The sequence below is a fragment of the Panicum virgatum genome, chromosome 4N (assembly GCF_016808335.1).
Source record: "Panicum virgatum strain AP13 chromosome 4N, P.virgatum_v5, whole genome shotgun sequence".
Lineage (NCBI taxonomy): Eukaryota > Viridiplantae > Streptophyta > Magnoliopsida > Poales > Poaceae > Panicum > Panicum virgatum.
Genome location: NC_053148.1, coordinates 40,468,062 through 40,487,090, shown reverse-complemented (window position 1 = coordinate 40,487,090; position 19,029 = coordinate 40,468,062). Strand labels below are relative to the sequence as shown.

General features: G+C 45.8%; 2 protein-coding genes across 4 annotated transcripts; both read right to left on the bottom strand.

Moving 5' to 3' along the window:
* Positions 1-343: 343 nt before the first annotated feature.
* Positions 344-11,619, bottom strand: LOC120669707 (protein transport protein SFT2-like). Of its 2 annotated transcripts, XR_005672759.1 has the most exons (8): positions 11,488-11,619; positions 11,009-11,130; positions 9,830-9,892; positions 4,015-4,251; positions 2,706-2,973; positions 1,569-1,612; positions 1,321-1,425; positions 1,011-1,053 (listed from the first exon to the last, which is right to left on the bottom strand). XR_005672759.1 is itself a non-coding variant. In XM_039949533.1 (6 exons), exons 2-5 carry the CDS (start codon positions 4,203-4,205, stop codon positions 943-945), a joined length of 675 nt encoding a protein of 224 aa, XP_039805467.1. In that variant the 5' UTR covers positions 4,206-4,251; positions 9,830-9,874; the 3' UTR covers positions 344-480; positions 933-942. The 2 variants fall into 2 exon arrangements, 1 of the variants encoding a protein (XP_039805467.1); XM_039949533.1 differs by lacking the exons at positions 1,569-1,612; positions 11,009-11,130; positions 11,488-11,619 and adding an exon at positions 344-480 and having other exon boundaries at positions 933-1,053; positions 9,830-9,874.
* Positions 11,507-14,958, bottom strand: LOC120669708 (vacuolar protein sorting-associated protein 32 homolog 2-like). 2 transcript variants are annotated; one of them, XM_039949535.1, is made up of 8 exons: positions 14,756-14,958; positions 14,523-14,665; positions 13,666-13,765; positions 13,208-13,293; positions 13,015-13,106; positions 12,296-12,410; positions 11,991-12,189; positions 11,507-11,758 (listed from the first exon to the last, which is right to left on the bottom strand). In XM_039949535.1, exons 2-7 carry the CDS (start codon positions 14,607-14,609, stop codon positions 11,995-11,997), a joined length of 675 nt encoding a protein of 224 aa, XP_039805469.1. In that variant the 5' UTR covers positions 14,610-14,665; positions 14,756-14,958; the 3' UTR covers positions 11,507-11,758; positions 11,991-11,994. The 2 variants fall into 2 exon arrangements, with proteins under 2 accessions (XP_039805469.1, XP_039805468.1); XM_039949534.1 differs by having other exon boundaries at positions 14,749-14,957.
* Between the last annotated feature and the right edge of the window lie 4,071 nt (positions 14,959-19,029).

The window sequence follows — 19,029 nt, the reverse complement described above, 5'->3', positions numbered from 1 at the left end:
TAGTCGTCCACTAATCGCGATTAGTCGGTCGACCAGGGCATTTCTCGACCAGGGCAGCAGGGATTCAGCAAGAAGAATATGGAGTTTTGGACAAGAAGCTGGAGTTCTGGAGAGCAAATATCAAAAGTAAGTCACCAAAACCTACAGAATTGCTTGCTGTATACTATATTGTATATATATAATTATATATACACTATATAGTATATACTGAACATGTAGACATATGGACGATTAGGGAACGACCAGGCTCGACCAGGTCGACCTGGTCGTCGACTAATCGCGATTAATCGCCTGGTCGGTCCCTAGGCGACCAGGACCGACCAGCCGATTTGAAAACATTGTGTATAACTGGGTTCAGTGCTTCAATGTAGCATCAAACTTCTGGGAGTAACGAAGCTGCCCATGCCATAACGACGAAGATAATACACAGAGCACAAGATCGTTCCATATCAGTTCTTCAATCAGCACTGGGAAGCAGTCCTGCAGAAGCAGAAAGATGACATTTAGGTAAATGAGGATTGTATACAAACGGCATCAGAATAGGAAAGGGAAATATAGATTGACTAGAATTACGACTTATCATACCACTGTCAGGATTAGCCACACAAACAAAAATAATCCTGCCTAGAGCTGCTAGATGGCCTAGATGACAACTTATTGTGTTTGAGCATTGTGCTCTTTTCACAGAAAATTTTTCAAACTTCATACTAATTTTCACTTCACTGCTGCTCAAGTTTATCCAAGCAACAAAGGTTTTGATCTGAGGACCATTTCACAGAAACTAATATGGTTAGTAAGTTGCAAATATCTTTGACAATCGTGGCCTACAGTGATTTTGGTATGCAGAGTCTCTAAGCCAACATGGAGCTTAGCTAGGGAGCAGTGAGAACAAAAGTGTAACAGGCTGGAATAGATGGGCCACAGCAACTAACAGGTGAAAACTCATCGCCCAAAGCATCTCAGCACCGAGGACACAAGAGTGGATGATAGAAACTTCATTCCAGCAGATCCACCAGGGAAGTATGAGATGGTGTAATATGCTAGAGCAAGGACCTGGTAAATACAAGAGAAAAGTTTGTTAGCTCAAGCCGTTATAAATTATTGCAGATAGGCACCAGAAACTAACAAAGCCCAAGGCTGCAGTGCGAGAGTTACATGGCCTATTCATAGACTGAGGTTTCTCCTCAGAGTTGTCCCTAGCAGACAGCAGGAAGAACAGAGGATGGTCCTACTTATGCTGAAAGGAGTGAAGGTGCCTATTGTATATGAAAGTCTAATACCATAGTGCACGAGAATTGCAGAGTGCAAAGAGGTTATCACCTGAAGCACGGAGAAGAAAACAGAAAGTATGTAGCTATGCATCACCATTGACACATAAATGGTGGCAACCATGCTGCCGACAAATCCCACAGTGAAAGGTAACCTCTGTGACATAAGGAAATCAATTTCAGGAAATTGTAGCATAAATGCGTAGTTCTTGAGATAAGATTTAAATTTCAGCATATGAACTCATGATATAAGCCATCCACTAACAATGAATCTAGATATCACAGTATACCAAGACTCACCAAGTGATCTCGTAGATTGTTGAAACCAAGTTATAAGCAATAAGCTACAGTCAATAAATGCATGTTATCATCCAAAACTACATCAAGGTTACAAAGAATACATTCACTAGGGGTGTTAATTGGTGACCCTTAGGTGCACCTCCAACCCTCTTTAGTTCAAAATTTTGTACTACTTCAAAATGAGATCTCAATTTGGAAAAGTAGAAATTTTGAACTAAAGAGGGTTGGAGGTGCACCTAAGGGTCACCAATTAACACCCTTAACATTCACTATGGCCGCATGTTAATATACTTGAAATTTAGTACCATGCATGTTAATATGTCTTAACCTAAAAAAATAAAGCACGTTGAGTCATGTACAGAAACGTCTCCGCCGAATTAAGTATGGTATATCATGCCAATGCATCTACAAGAATGGTTTTTTGTTAAGTTTGGTTAAGCTACCCGCAGGCTAGGGCTGGTGTTTCTACAGCCATAGCAGCTTCACAATTTGACAAACACTTGATAGCTTATCAGATTATCAATACCTCAATGATATGATATGCTTTGATAGAAACTTGGTCCTGTGATTTCCTTTTTATGATACAACGATCTGTGGGAAGGTAGCTCAATGGTACTTTTACAAGAAATTTAGGTGGTAGACAAGGTATTGCCCTTTTTCTTCACTACAAGATCATTGTCCATGTGTGAAAAGAATAATAATAATATGTCCATTTCATTGTGAAATAACTTTTTTACAAGACAAAAGTATGATGGAATTTCACATAATTGGTAGCAAGAAGATCAGTGAGTCTACAAGCAGGCTGTTACTGGTGTTTCCATTCACAGCCATAACAGTTTCACAATTGGACACACAATTGATACTTTATTAAACTATCAGTACCTCAAGATTATGATATGACACCAATTTGTTCAGTTAGCATTGTACAAGCAAATTCATTGGCATATAAGAAATTAGCTCTTCTTCATTATGAGATCAATGAATGACAAGAATAAATTTATGCCCACTTCACAGGGAATTAAAGTTTAAAACAGTACAGGCAATGCCACACAGCACATCACAGAATTCATAGCAAGAAGATCTGAAGATGACAAAGCTTACGAGACAAAAACAAAATTATGACAAAAGGTGCAATACCTCTTTGGAAATCATATGATAGAGCTGATTCTTAGGCCCTTTCAGTGCAAAGAATGATCCGATTATGAAGGCACATCCCGCCGTGAAACAGATTGCAAACTTTTGAGGCATTATCACCATGACTGGCAGAAATATCGTGAATGCAATGAAAACTAGGAATACGCCACTAGCAAGAAACAGACTGAAATACATGAGAGATCCGCCAGATGTAACACTGCTTGTTGTGGACTTGAAGCTGCCAGGCAACCCTTTAACACCTTTCGAGACCCTGGACAGATAAGAATAGCAGAACACCATTAATTAAAAGAAACATCAAAGTTCAAAGCAAATGTCCTTATGAAGACAAGGAGAAGGCTTGCAAGAGGCTAGCCCAAGGCCATCAGATGTGTTGTCCTTTCTTTCACCAGCATGTTTTGATCCTTCTCCCATTTCCAAGCATCATTACAACTAAATTCAATTCTAAGCTTAGACAAACTAAACATTTAAACAGCTCAACATGAATTTTCATGAAATCTAAATTGACATTTTTTTTTCCTAGTTCAAGAAACCCACTTGCACTTGGAGATTACCATGGGAAAACAAATTGCTTCAGAGCTCAGCTGGAATTGATCGACCATCACCACCTCATCTATGCTACAGCTGGAGCCCTGGAGCGGCAAATTGCTCCTGTTCTCCTTAAGCTCAACCTAATGGACTCACTAATAAATGAAATAAATTTGTTCTCCCTAGCTCAAGAACCCGACTTGCTATTGGGACCACTATAGGAAAACAGACCATTTGTTGGCCAAAATTGCTTCAAAACCCAAGAGGAATTCGTCAAGAACCTTGTGTATGATTCGGCTCCAGCTCTGGAACGGCAAATTGTTCCTGCTCTCCTCACGCTTAACCTAATGGCCTCACAAACTGAAACCCCATCCATTACATTCCGGTCATATACGATGTGGGAACTCCCCACAGTCATTTCACATAAGTAGAAAAATAGGAACCGGAACTAAGCTAGGTATGATCCTATTGCGCAGGCCCAAGGAGGATACTGAGCGCTGCAGGAATTCGTCAGGCACCTCGTCTATGCTACACCCGGAGCCCTGGAGTGGCAAATTGTTCCTGATCTCTTCAAGCTTAACCTAATGGACTCACCAACTGAAACGCCATCACACTGACTCCGCGGAGACGATCTGGGAACTGCCTACGACTGCGATTCCTTCGATTGTGAAGTAAAATTGCAAGCAGGACTAAGCTAGGTACGATCCTATTGCAAGAACAAAGAGGAGGGGTGAAGGGCGTGGGGTGGGGGTTTCCGTTTACGTACACGCCGAAGGTGCCGGCGACGCGGTCGTTGGCGGAGCGGACGGCGGCCTCGATGTCGATCCCGAAGCCATCGCCCGCGTCCTCGGCGGAGCGGGCGGCGGCGTAGGAGTTCCAATCCGCGAGCAGCGACGGCTGGGAGGAGGAGGCCGCCGCCGAGGAGGAGGGCCCGGAGCCGGAGGAGAACCACTGCATCTCGGCCCCACTACGCCAGAGAGGACGAGAGACGGAGGGAGAGGAGCAGATGCGGGCGCTTTTCTCTTTTTATATTTAAAAAAAATCAAAATTTCAAAAATATATGTCCGTTTTCAAAAATTTCAAAAATACCCCGGTCGTCCCCATAGGGCGACATGCCCTAAACGTAATTTTTTTTTCAAATTCGCAAGAAGATCCCTGGGAAAAAAATGCAGGGGGCCTGTCGTCCCCCCCAACGGGCGACAGGGACCTGTCGCCCACCTCAGGGGCGACAGGGGCCTGTCGCCCCTCCAACGGGCGACAGGGTCCCTCCCCTTCATATAAGCCCTGGCTGCCATTCGCCGCCATTTCCATTGTCATTTGAGCCTAAAAATTCAGAAAAAAGGGGTGATGAGAAGAAAAGCGGCGAAACTCTGCCGAATTGCGTACTACTAATCTACAGGTAACTTCCGTATGAATCCATTGATATTGTATAACAATTTAATTTAATTAGCGGATTAGCTGAATTAGATTTGGTGCTTTAGAACACTCGTTTAGTATTGCAATTTCAGTACTATTACAGACCTGTTTTTAAATTAATTATGAATTAGAATAGAATTATGAAAGTACCTTATTGATATTGCAGCATAAGGCAATGGCTGCCTCCAATTGTGGAGGATTTGCATGGACCGAAGAAAAATCTAGTATAATACTTGATATCATGATCCATCTTGTTATCAGTAAGAAGTTGGATCCGTTAGCAGATGGTACAATAGAGATAGTGTTGTCCAAAGTAGTAGAGTTTAAAGATTTCACATTATTTCGAGGTATTACGACGCAAGATGTAAAGGGACACCTGCTAGAACGTCGGAAGATATACATAAGAGTATGTGAACTAGCGAATCATCCTAATATCATTGGATTCTTACAAAATTCTTGTAAGATATGGATGCGGCCAGAGGTGTATGAGATGCACATTAAGGTAACTCTCGTTCAGTTGTAATCCCGTCCGTCATTTCGAATCCATATTTATGAAATAGTAACATTATTTTTTAATTATATGCTAGGATTACCCCGAGGACACAGAGTTGATTAACAAAACGATACCAAATTTCCGTAAATTGGTATGTATCTTCGGTGGTGGACTTATGCCGCAAACTAGACGAAGGAGGCGGATAAGATCTTCGGGTGATAGTACTTGGCCTGCGCAAGAACAGATGCCCGGAGGTTCGTCGAGTCATGCTGCAGCACCTCAACCACCAAATTATGTTAACTGGGATGACGATATGGATGACTTCATGCCCCCCAAATCATGGCCTCCAACACATAATGTTCGTCCCCCTTTACATGAACCTAGAATCAGAAAAGAGACAAAGGGAAAGGCAAGAGGTTTGTCAAGTAATGTTGCACCACCTGCAGCACAAACTTGTGTTAACTGGGATGACGACATGGATGACATCATGCCCCCCAAACCATGGCCTCCTACACATGATGTTCCTCCCCCTGTACATGAACATAGATCCAGAAAAGAGAGAAAGGGAAAGTCAAGAGGTTCGTCGAGCCATACTACACCACCTGCAGCACCACCATCTGTCAACTGGGATGACGACCTAGATGATTTCATGCAATGATCTATAATATATGATGTTCATCGGTTTAAGATGTATTCGCATTTAGTATTGTTAATGTTGTATTATGCTTGTATGTATGTCTCGTACCTAACTTGTATTCACTGGACATGTACATAATGTCGAGTTTGAATCGTACTTAGTCGTAATGAAGCATCGAAGTATAAATATACCATCTATTGTATGTAATGGAAAATACGAGAGTGATCAGTGACGAACGTTGAAGTGTATAAATAAGCGGTCCACAGCTATCTCATTACAAACAAATATCAGAGATACAAACATCAGATATATCTAACCACTCCTATGGCGTCGGACCCTCTTAGGCCTCTGCTGGGCACGGACATGGCCCTCGGAGCTTTTCATGTCACTTGAATACTAAAAAGCACAAATATAATTAATATAACGATAAGAAATAAGAACTAAAAAATGTATTACGTAATGTGAACCATCAAATTTTACATCATAATACAACGATAATGAAACACACATCACACATGCAGTGGCATGTCAGAACCCGTTGCAAACTACGGTAAACAGATTCCGGACTAACCTAACATGCCTTAGGTAATTTAAAAAAAATAGAACAAACACAACGATGCAGCATGTCACTAGCACTAGGGTAGTCCTAGTAGCCGTACCCACACGTAGCAAACTGCGTTGAGCCTTCTCCGCAGTATCCACCCATTACAGGTGGTGCAGGCGGTGGTGCCGGAGGCGCAGGGCCCTTCTTCTTGTGACAAGGACAGTTGCAGTAAGGAATAGTACATGCTTAATCTTGTGAACCGGCTGCATTGCTGGTATCATCAACTTCGTCGTCTTTGTTACCCTCGCTCACTTCCTCATAATGGTTCACCTTGAATTCCAGATCAAAGATCTTTATCTGGAGGTACTCGATGAACTCCTGAACAGAATCAATTGGTGCAGGATCTACCCGCCTAGTAAAACCACAGTTTTCTGGAGCATCGGAAGACTGCAAAACAAATTTCATGTAAGGTGTCTCATTGAAGATAAAGAAATGAAACAACCGAGTATTACCCATGCGTGTGGACATTTAAAGAAACACCGACCGCCATCCATCCCGTCGGTGCACATCTGCACTAAGCAGTCCTCACCATATCTGTATTTTGGCCACGGTTCTCTACGATTATCGTATTGTCGAAGAGGAGTTTCATTGGTAAATTCACTCTTGTGCTGTGGCGGAAACTCAAACACTGGTTCCGAAAAGAATCAGATCCAAGAGGCCCCTCCCATATTATGGGGTCTCACTTTTTCCCCCTTTTCCTTTCCCAAAACCATAGTAATTCTTCCCGCTAGACCCACCTCCAGACATTGGGTATACAATGAGCTTTGGTGTTTGAGTGATGCTGGGAGTTCACAAACTTCCGAGTATTTATAGGCGCACAAAGGTCTGATACCCGGAGTGTGGAGTATAATGCACCTAAAAAACCTACATGACAACACAGTGAAGAGGCTATCTGACCTAACACTGAAAAGGCTAGATTCGATTCTCGAAATGACTACTCGATGCATCTCTGTGCATGCAGACTCACAGCACTGCATTGCTGCCGCTCGGTCGATCGCGCCTAGATGCCGCCTTCCCCACTACACGCCACAGACCTTCGCTGTAGAATGACAGGTCCGTCGTCTTTGCCAGAGAGACTGCTTTGAAGGTGAGCTGGTGTGATTGCCGTGTTGTCACATCTTTTTTAAATGGTGGAAGAGCACTGCTATTGGGTTGTCGTCTTTTGTCACGTATGTCTGGGCAAAGAATGCGACATTTGGGGAACCCGTGATCGCCGTGCTGAAGCAATGGCAACTTGTGATCTCGTACTCGCAGCTAGATACACGATGGTTCCTATTTTGAGCTATTCGAGCGTGTAGTCGTCATCATCGTCGGCGGGATCTCGGCCGCTAACTTGGGAAGCCGTGTGCAGTACGAAGACAGCCACGGGTCGTCCCAGGCCTCATCGTCGTTCCCGTGTCCGTCGACCGTGCACGGGCCGACGTCGCAGTTCTACACAACTGTAGGTAACGTAGAAATCTCTTTAAAATTAGATCAAGTGTTCCTACATATTTACTAATATCACAAATAGGATACGGTCCAGCTACTGCGTTCGGCGATGTATTTCACAGCTAGGATATTTGCCCTTCCTAATTGCTTCGGGCCCGGCTTCCTTCGCAGGAAGCAATGCAGACTCACAGCACTGCATTGCTTTATAATTGCAGGTGGTGCTTGGGGTATTCACAGCTAGGAGGAGCACATCTTGGGATCTCTCTGCATCAGACACCGCAGCCCCTTTCGCGTCCTGAGCGACAGGTGAGGTCTCCGGATGCTTTTTAGTATTCTAGTGACATGAAAATGTGTGCTTTTTAGCAGCAGACCCCGATGTATTTCTTAGTTCTTAATTATTATCGTTATATTAATAAAATGTGTGCCTTTTAGTATTCTAGTGACATGAAAAGCTCCGAAAATATTAAGGACAAGTTCAAAGATTTCATAGATTCCCGGCTACAACCAAATTAATGGTAAAGGTTACAACACACAGAGTTAAGCTCTCAACTTAAAACATAAACAACTAATTGCAGTGGCATGTGCACGCGACAAGATAATTTCTTGTTGCATCTAAACCTACCATGCCTTATGGAATGTAAAATACCGAGATTACATGATACTGCTCTACTGAGTGCACCTAGGATATTTGCCATTCCTAATTGCTTCGGGCCCGGCTTCCTTCGCACGGCGTGCCCTCTCTCGCTTTCTCTCCCTGTCAGCTTCACGTTCGGCCGCCGCCTTACGATCCACCTCCTCCATCCTCTTGCGGATCTCTTCTTGCTCTTTCTTGCGCTTCTCCTCTTGCTGTTCCTCGTGCTTCATTCGGCGCCAACGTTCTGCAGCTCACCTTGCTTTTTGTTCCACAATGTCCTTTGCATGCTGTGACTGCACGGTGTCGAACCACTGCATAAAATCACAAAGAGGCGGAGGAGACTTTGTCCAACAAAAGTTAGAACCATAACTCAATGTTAGGTCACAGAGAAAAATAGCGTATGTTTTCCTGCTACCTTGGCCCGGTCTTTGCCGTATCGCTTAGGTGGATCATATTCGTAGTTCACACACATAAAGAATCTCATGCCGTAGTTATCTCCTAAAACCTCAGATTGCATGAACTTGCATAACGAACCGCAGAAGCACATTGGCACATCAATTCCTTCGGGTACGGTGGCTTTACACTTGCTCCACAGAATGTAGGTTGATCCTGACGAAGACATTGGCGCTATAGTGTGGTGCGCCAAATAACAAACAATGATTTAAGCAATGCACATATCGTATACCAAATCGATGCGTGAAAATATAGGTACTGTCATAATTTTATGGTCTTATACTGCAATATCAATAAGGTACTGTCATAATTCTATTCTAATGTATAATTATTTTATTTGAAAAAGTCTGTAATAATACTCAAATTGTAATACTAAACCAGTGTTCTAAAGCACCAAATACTAAACCAGTGTTCTAAAGCACCAAATCTAATTCAGCTAATCTGCTAATTAAATTAAATTGTTATACAATATCAACGAATTTAGACGGAAGTTACCGGCAGATCACAAGTGCGGAATTCGGCAGAGCTTCGCCGCTTCCCTTCTCCTCACCCCTCTCTTTTTTCTGGATTTTTTGAGGTCAAATGAGGAGGGAATGAGGGGGAGGCCTTATATAGGGTGGCCTGACCCGGTCGCCCGCGGGGGGGAGGGGGGCGACCGGCCCCCTGGCACGCCTGTAGGCTGGGCCCACTGGTCGCCCGAGGGGTGGGCGACAGGCCTCCCCTGTCGCCCTTTGGGGGCGACAGGCCCCGTCTTTTTTTTTCTCCAGGGACTTTGTTGCAAATTTGAAGAAAAAAATTTCATTTTAGCCCTGTCGCCCCCCAATAAGGTGACCGGGGTATATTTTTGAAATTTTCCAAAACGGACATATATTTTTGAAATTTTGATTTTTTTTAAATATAAAAAAGAAAAAACAACCAGATGCGGGCTGTAGTAAAGCCTTTCCAAAGAAGGTTGCAAAACCAGCGAGCGAGGCTGCAGCTGGATTCCTGAAGAAGGTTGTTCCTTATTTTTTCTAATTAATTAGTGCTACCTCCATCCTGAAATGTAAACCATTTTATTTCTCCTAAATCAAAATAATCTATTTAATCAAATTTGTAGAGAAAAATATTAACAATTAACCCATCAAATAAGTAAATTACAAAATATATTTTATAATAGATCTAATTATTCTCATTTACCATTCAAAATATTATTATTCATTTTTATAAACTTAGATCAAATTTAGAATATTTTTTATTTAGTACAAATTAAAATGTTTCATATATTAGGATGAAGGGAATACTTCTCTATACGAATCTATGCATATAAGACCTGAAAAGGTTTGGCTTTGGTTTTTTTGCAGTCAAATGTTTATACATTGATAATCAACATCTTTCTTTGTTCAATTTCTGCAATTGCATATTTGGTTTCAGAATTTTTTCCTAAAAATTTCAATATTTCACATACACTAGTGGAGATGTAGGTGCCACATATATATTTATCTTTTCTTCAATTAAGCAACGTTGTCATTCATTTTTCTTTCCAAAAATAATACACGTCTTTCTTTTGCTTCCATAAAAACAATGATATCAATTATTATCCTTCGAAAATAAATAGTGACGCAAATTATGTACATGTGCAAAGAAAAGTAAAATGTGTGCTCAAGAAAAGTAATACATGGATACAAGAGGTGAGGAAATTGTTGGTGTAAAAAGTATTAGTTTTTCGGTAGAAACATTTTCCTTCTATCAAAAAAATAGATTTGCACCCTTTTTCGTCAAACCTTTTGAGACCTCCGTGAGGATACGATGGATCTAATCTTAGTGAAAAAAAGTTTCAATTATTTTAACTTTTATAATATAAATATTCTTCGTAGACAATCACTCAAATGTATTGTTAAATGTGCTGATACATATTCTTCGTAGACAAGCTAGGCAAGCACTGTGTAGACAGGCTAGGCAAGCACTGAGGAGCCAGTGTGTTCGCTGCTCCAGCACTGACAATAAGGAATCGATAGTAGATGACCCACCACAGACGCGATCGATCATGATAATAGAGCTTATAAATACACCTTTGGTCGGATAAACAAACACAAAGGTGTTGCACCAAACTTACACAATGAGACAAAATCCTGCTTCGCAGACACAGAATAGACAACTGAATTGAAGATCCAGGCGCTGCAGCAAATCCACCATGAAGAACAAATAGGCAATGAAGCGACAGTTTCATCAAACCAAGGCCTCCACCCGTAAACGCAAAAAAGTTGTAAACGCAAAAAAGTGCAAAGGAATCTTGCTAATTTGAAGAACTAAATGAAGTCTATTTACAAAATTTTTTGCATGGTTGGGCTGTAAATCGCGAGACGAATCTAATGAGCCTACTTAATCCATGATTTGCAACAGTTATGCTACAGTAATCATCCGCTAATTATTGATTAATCATGGATTAATTAGCATCATTAGATTCGTCTCGCGATTTACAATCCATCTGTGCAAAAAGTTTTGTAAATAGACTTCATTTAGTACTTCAAATTGGCAAGATTCCCACCCAAAAAAATTTGCGTTTACATGTAAAACCAACTAAACAGGGCCCAAAATTGGCACTAGAAAGATATGGCAGAAATTGAAATACACATTACTGAAATATCCCCAATTTATTAGCAGAATATTTGTTTATTAGCTCATCTGAGGTGATTGATTACAAAACAATAGCATAGCATGATATCATACATAAGCTGTCAGGCTGGCATGTGGCTTCTCTCTGTGTAATTCTGACATCTTCCTAGGAAGATCTTCATTAGTATACCCGAGTTCCAAGATACTCGCAGTATCTGGACTCCAACATGACCATGTCAATGACTGTAAACTGCAACATAGAAGTCTTTTACTTAATAACAGATCTGATGCATGCCGTCTATAGCCATGAAAAAAACTAACCTATTGCAAATTTAGTAATCTGTAAAATAATAAATTATTTTCTGTCATGTTGGGGATTTGATGCATCATGCTAAGTGTGAGTTGTTTCATTTGTGACTATTAATTCTTAAAGAGTGAAAAAGCACCATGGACCCAACTCGGAATAAAAGATGGAGAAGTACCTAATTACATAGCCATTTCTGCTTGTAGAGCTGCCAGTTCATCATCTTCGGTTTTACTACTCTGGGCCGACGGCCGAGAGGACTGCTGTGCAGTAGGCACACGCACTGGAGCGGTGGTAGGAGCAGTCGTGGTGGGTGCAAGCAGCTCTGCCTCCAACTCCTCCCCCTCCAGATCCGCAAGTTCAGCTTCCAGTTCATCCTATATGAAACAGAACAGGTTAGGATCCTTTTTCCTTGTTTTTGCATGCACGAAAGCACAAACACGCATGCATGGCCATGAGTGTGACTGCGTGCGCGAGAGATACCTCATCAAAATCAGCTGTTGCGCCCATAGGTGCTGACAGTAGATCCTGAATTTGTCTCATGTTCTCCATATTGTCATTGATTTCATCCATGGTTTTGTCAACATCATCAATATTTCTGTAAAAGCAACACGGTTTTTTAATAAAGAGGAAAATATACAGCATTTCCACAAACCAAGAAGTAGCAAAAGTGATAGCTTCTGGTATCTATTAATCACCATGATAGGTGTGCACTTAATACGGCAAATCAAGGCACGATAAGTGTGCACTTAATACTACAAATCAAGGTACACAAGCATAGACACTTATTGATGTAACATGTAAGGACGACTGTACTGAAGTTTGTTATCAACGCATATCTATAGGAACAGTAAAAACTGTCCATATTAGGTGGCATGAACTCTCATTTCTACTACGTGAACTCTTTCTAAGACTTCTGCTGTGCTCATGTTTCTATTTTAATCTGTAATTTAAGTAGACATGCTTTGTTGCATCATTTCAGTTTAAGAATCAGTGTGATAGCCCCCCTGCAATAGTTACAAAATAAGATGATCTTGGTCCAAGTTAATAGCGAGTGGTGGCTAATATTCTGAGAAGATACATTCACAATGGATTTTAAAGGCTCAAATCAGTTTAAATAATTTTTTTTAAAATCCAAGAAATACTTAAAAGCATGATAATTGATTCTATAAGGCAAAGTACTATCATGTGATGGTACATACGTTGATTTGTGCATAGCTTTCATTGCGGATGCTCCAGTTCTCAATGCATCCACAGTCTCTGTTGTAGCTTTTGCGGCTTCTAGCATAATCATCTAGAAAGAAAAGGTAAGACAAGTAAGGAACACAATAAGCCTTAATAATCAACAATAGGACCTAGACAGAAAACAAACTAAGTGATTATTGGTGTCTTCACCTGATCATGTATCCTTAGCTGGAAATTTCCAAGCTGCTCAATTTGTTGCTCATATAACCTCTTCCTCTTCAAGCACTGTATTGCGGCTACAATGCAAAGTTCAAAGCTAACAGTTAAGCCATGCTTCAACTGAAACTCATTTTGGTACAGAAGAAAGAAAACTTGTCATTTCTGATGAGTATAAAATCTGCGCCTCAATGACTTACGAGAAAACTTGTCAGTTCTAACTAGCCTATTACAAGATTGGTTGAATATCATATGGTAAACTATTAATTACATGGTGGAATGACATGAGGTCACCAAGTATAAAACCTGGTCTGTCAGCTCACTATTAATCTTACCACTAGCAGTGTCAAACTAGGAATGCAAGCAACTGAAAATTCATGAATGAGGCATAACGGAGCAAAATTAAAATCAACACATTAAACAAAAAAATGAATGGGATCATTATACTGTACCTCTCTTATTCTTGGCTTTGGTGAAATTCTTGGCCTTCTCTACTTCAAGATTCGCCTTTTTCACTAGCAAATTTTCCTTCTTTTCCAACATTTCAAGTGTCTGAAGCATATTAATAAAGTTAGTTTTACAGATACTAACTACTACAACCATCTTAAGAAGGGACATAACCAGTAGGGGGAGCCATGGCCCCCCTTCATGGCTTATCTACACTATTATATTTATATACAAGGTAAATTTGTTGGATATTATTTTTTGCCCTCTTTTGTTGCAAGGATGCCCTTTTCTGGCCCCCTCTTTGATTCATTTCTTGTTCCATCCCTGGTCTTAAGTTTTACATAGTTACACGCTTTACCGGAAGAAACTCTTTATTCTGAAAGAGAGGAAGGTGCTCTAAAACCTAGAAATCATCTATAAGGAACAGCGTTGAATTGGGCTTGCAAAAAAACATATGCTGTTTGCATTTAATACTTCCATGCATTGAATGATTCAGAGATTGGGTCTATCTAACCCTGAATCGGCAGCAATATTCTCTTTCCAAAAATAAAACTAGCAGCAACCCTTGCAATCACAAAAGATTTTAGCTTCCCCAACACGTAGGGTTCAGTCACTGCTTAGAACAGAGTTAGGAATGGACAGCGGGATTAATGACAGGTTTAGATCGCCTAAAGACTCATTCAGGTTCCAACTGCAGAAAACTACTACAAATCTGGTACACATCCAGATGGATAAAATTTGCAAATCAACCGAGCAACCCCTATATAAGCTTAATCACAACAGCAAGCAATAGCTCATAAATTCCACCCCTGACAAACATAATCCAACACGGGCAAGGATATCATCCGATAGATTCATTCACCTCGTTGAGCTTGTCCAGAGAGGCCAGCGCGGTGGCCTGGCTCTGCTGCTTGGACTTCCCGAACACCCTGCCGAACACGCCCGACATCGCCGCTGCTCCCGAAGGCTCCTACCAAATCACCGCGACCCCCGATCGAAATGAATCTGCGAAGACCCAAACACAAGGGGTAAGGGTGAGCCAAGGAAACAACTACTAGGTTGGATAGTTATCGGGTGATCGAGCAGACAGATAACTGCAGCGGGATCGAGGAGCCTCCTCTCCTTCCTCGTCGCAACTCGCGATCCCTACTTCGTCGGCCGGCGGGGATCGTGGTCTCCGCCGTGCGGTGCGGGGAAAAGGGTAGCGGCCGGGACGCGGAGTAGTTGCTTTCCGGCCGGAGAAGGAAGATGGGGTCAGGCTGTCAGGGACTCGGGATGATGGTGCGCGCGTGGCACTGGCATGGGAAGGGCCGAACCGGGGCTTGTGTGGCTATTAAAAGGCCGGGCCGACTCGGATAAAATGGGCTCGAAAATAGGGCCTACTATCTTTTGCTTCCAACCATAGGAAAAAATATTTTTTTGCCCCCCTCAACTATATGCGAAATCTGATTTGCCTCTCTGGACCGCAAAACCGGCTGAACTGGATCCCTGTTCTTCCCATATCGGGCACGGGTCCTTCTTTAGCGGGTTTGAGGCCGGTTTCGTCCGACTTGGCGCAGGGTCGACGACACGTCCGCTGGCTCGCGTGGCATCGCGTGGCATGGGCCCACTTGTCAGTCCCCTCTCACCCCTCTCACTGATAAACGGTCCGCCGCCGCCGCCCGCGTCCTCTCTCCCCCATTTCCCTGTCTTGGCTGCCACCGCCACCCGAACCCTAGCCCTTTCTCTGCCGCTTAGGGGTTCGATTCCCCGACCGGTGGAGCAGATAGGGTGCGGGCCGTGGAGGACTAAGGTGAGTTTGGAATCTATATATGTTCTTAGGCTTCGATTTTGGGTATATAGATGTTGGATTCGGTATTGGGGTTGATTTACAAATGTAGGATTTTGATACATTGGCGGTTAGGTTCCATTTTGGGGTCAATTTGTCTGCCATGGCCAAAAGAAATCGTATGTTCGAGGAAGGGAAGTAATGTCCTACATTGATAGAGATAAGGTATCTCTACCAGAAATAGTTGGCCACCTGCGCGACCACTACACTGTATATGAAGGGGGTTTGCTGCATTGGTTGTTTCCTGGAAATGAATTGGATGATGGTCTGCGTGTGTTGTTTGATGATGATGCATGTCTGAAGATGTCACAATGTGTCGTGGTGTGGCAAACCACAGCCGGGTGGCGGAATGCACCCGCCTCAGCCCAGAGGGTGGATACTCGGGGGTTAGCTAGCGACTAGTTCGATCTCGCTCAAGAACATGATGAACACAGCAGGATTAGAGTGGTTCGGGCCGCCGGAGCGTAATACATACGTCCACTGTGTGTTGTATTGCTTGGGTCTGGATCAGCTTGGAGCTGAGCCTAGCGTGTGTCTCCGTGTGAGTGTTCTAGCGTGCTCCTGAGAGCTTGTCGTGTACAGCGAGCGCTACCCTTTTATATCTCAAGGGAGGCGCGTACATGGCCGTTGGGTCCCCGACAGGTGGGCCCAACCGGTGCAGTATAGAATAGAGTGCTATTCATATGTTATGGAGTTGCAGGCGAAGGAGATCTCTCTCCTGGGGTTCCCTTGCCTGCTCCTGGAGTCCCCCGTTCAGCATGTCCAGGCGCTGTCTTGTCGGAACGGTGCCAGGCGTAGCTAGCGGCGTCGCCTACCACGTAGCTGAACGGGCCGCGTAGCTTGCGGCATAGGTGGCATGATGGAAAAGTGACGTGCCGTCATATCCAATTAATGCGGCAGACGGGTTCTGCGTGGGTGCGGCGCAGGCGGCTTCACTGTGTACCTTGGTAATACGCGGTGCCCAGCGAGGCCTGACAAAGGCTGCCCTCGCGTGCCGCGACGGCAGAGCACGCCTCAGCCACCCGCATTGAATGCGGTGGGTGGGCGAGACTTCCAGCGGAAGGCTCGCGCACGAGCCCGCGCCCGTGCCTTCGGAACACGCGGCGGCTCCGGACCCCCCGGCGGTATGTTGATTCTACCGCGAGGGGGGTCCGGATGGACGCGGGAGGTTCCGGACCCCTATAGGGGGTCCGAGGCCTCGGCTGTCAGCTCGGAGCTTCCTTTCCTCAGGGACACGTGGCGTCTCCGGACCCGTCCCCAAGCGGGGAACGGGTCCGGGGCCGTTGGCCTGGTGAGGCAAAGGCCTGACCCGTGGGGCACGGCTGCTCCGTCCTTTGGGCATAGTTACAGATAACTACGCAGGTCCTGCCTTGCTGCAGTAGGAGTGGGTATCCCTGCTACAGGGTACCGACAGTGGCCCCCGGGCCCACCTCGGGGGAGGTACGAACCCGCAGGTGGGGCCACTACTGCGATTTGGCTCTGCATAGCTTGAAGCTTCTTACTGCAGGGGTCTTGACCGGCTTTGACCATCTATCGGGTTGTTTGCTGCCTCATCACATCGCAACGGCTCACTGACTCATGGCCCCCACGCATAGTGGTTCACCTAGTCACGCGTGCGATGCTCGGCATTGTTGCGGCCGGAGCAAACGGGATATTTACTACCGGCGCAGTTCCCGAAAAGCTTGGCCACGCCAGCGCTTAATACGCGCACGTCAGCTCAGCTTCCGCCTCGCTTCGCACGCGGGCGACGGTTCAGATCCCGCCCTTTCACACCTTTGTCTGTTACCCGCCCTCCCTGACAGGTGGGCCTGGGCCCTCTTGTCATGGACTGGGCGGTTAACACCAGGTGCGGGCGTCGCTCAGGTTCCAGCGACGGTTCCAGGGCGCGCCGGTTGAGTCAGGCTTTATAATGGGGCGAACCGCATACCGCAGTTACTTTCTCGCATTCGCCTTCTTCCTTCCAACCTTTGCGCCCCCTTGCCTTCGAGCTTCCTTGCCCCTTGCTCCCCCGCGTAGATTGCTCCTCATCTCCACAGAGAGATGGCATCCCTTGTTCATCCCTGCCGTTTCCAGACCGAGGAAGAGCTGAGCACGGTGCACCGCCTGCTTGGGTGGAGTGCACAGGAGACCGGCTGGGGGATCCGAGTAGGCTCGGTTCCCCTCGGCAACCTTCGCGCCGGGGAATTTGTGCTATTCACCTCGCACATTTCCACCGGCGTGGGGCTGCCCATCTCTTCGTTCCTGCTGTTGCTGCTGGAAGACTTCGGCCTCCAACTTCAGCACCTTACGTCCCACTCCCTCCTCCTGACTGTCCATCTTCGTCCATTTGTGCGAGATGTTCGTGGGAGTGCGGCCCTGCGTCATCCTCTTCCGCCACTTCTTCATACTGGTGAAGTCCGGGAGGGCGAAGGATGAGGTGGGGGCGTATTACTTCTAGACAAGGAGCGACCTGCCGGCGCCTTACATTCCCGGCCTCACTGGCGGGAAGTGGGAGGAGTGGCGCAAGGATTGGGTGATCGCCACCACCGACGCCAACGAGCGCCTCGCCCTGCCAACCGAGGGACCCGCCTCCGACCGAGCATCCTGGAGGGCCAAGCCGTCCCTGCAGCCGGATTTCGACTCCGTGCTGGGCAAGATCAGGTCGCTAGCGGAGAGCGGCCTCACCTCGCTGCACGTTCTCGGAGATATCTTGAAGCGCCGGATAGCCCCCCTAAAGCAGCGGCCGCGCCCTGCTTGGAGCTTCACCTTCCTCAACGATTGCAGCAGGACCCACCGCGGAGAGGGGAGCGATCTGACCCAGGAAGCCCTGGAGGTCCTAGTGCGGGCGGTGACGGGAGAAGTCTTTGTCCCGGAGAACCTGATCCTTCCCCAGGGCGTCGTCCCCCTCTGCGAGGACTCTGCGAAGACGGCGGTGCTGGCTACCCTGCCAACTCTTGACGACGGTGGGCTGGCCCCACGCCAGATCGGAGGCGACCCGAACCGTGGGCTCCGGATCCCTGGTGCGTCCGGGGATCAAGATATTCCGAGTGCCGCGGGGTCCGGCGCCACTATGAAGGGGAAGCAGGCCGTGCCCGACAGCACCGCCACAAGCGGCCCCAGCCAGGTCCGGAGGAGCCCTGGCGCGTCGTCAGGAGATGCAGGCCGGCGCAGGCTACTCAGGGGCGACGGGACCCCAGTCACGGAGCCCGCCGCGAAGCGTCAGAGGACCGCCGGGGGCGCGGGCCAGGGTAGCTCCCGGGCCTCCGGCCCTCGCGGGTCCTCCGGGGTGACCGCGCCGCCACCATCCCCGCCGAGGGATAGTTCCCTCCGGCAGCAGCAGCGGCGGCGGCAGCCACAGGAGCAGCAGCAACAACAACATCAGGAGCAGCAGCAGGAACAGTCCCAGGTTGTGCCTCCGTCGCCGCCACGGGAGCAGCGGCAGCAACAGAAGCAGTCGTCGAGCCTCCGTGGTCGCTGGGTACCCGGCGCCTCTGGGTTAGTGTTATTCTGCTCACTCCTCTTGTTCTAGGTGCCATGTTTTTTGCTGAAGGCTTCTTCTCTT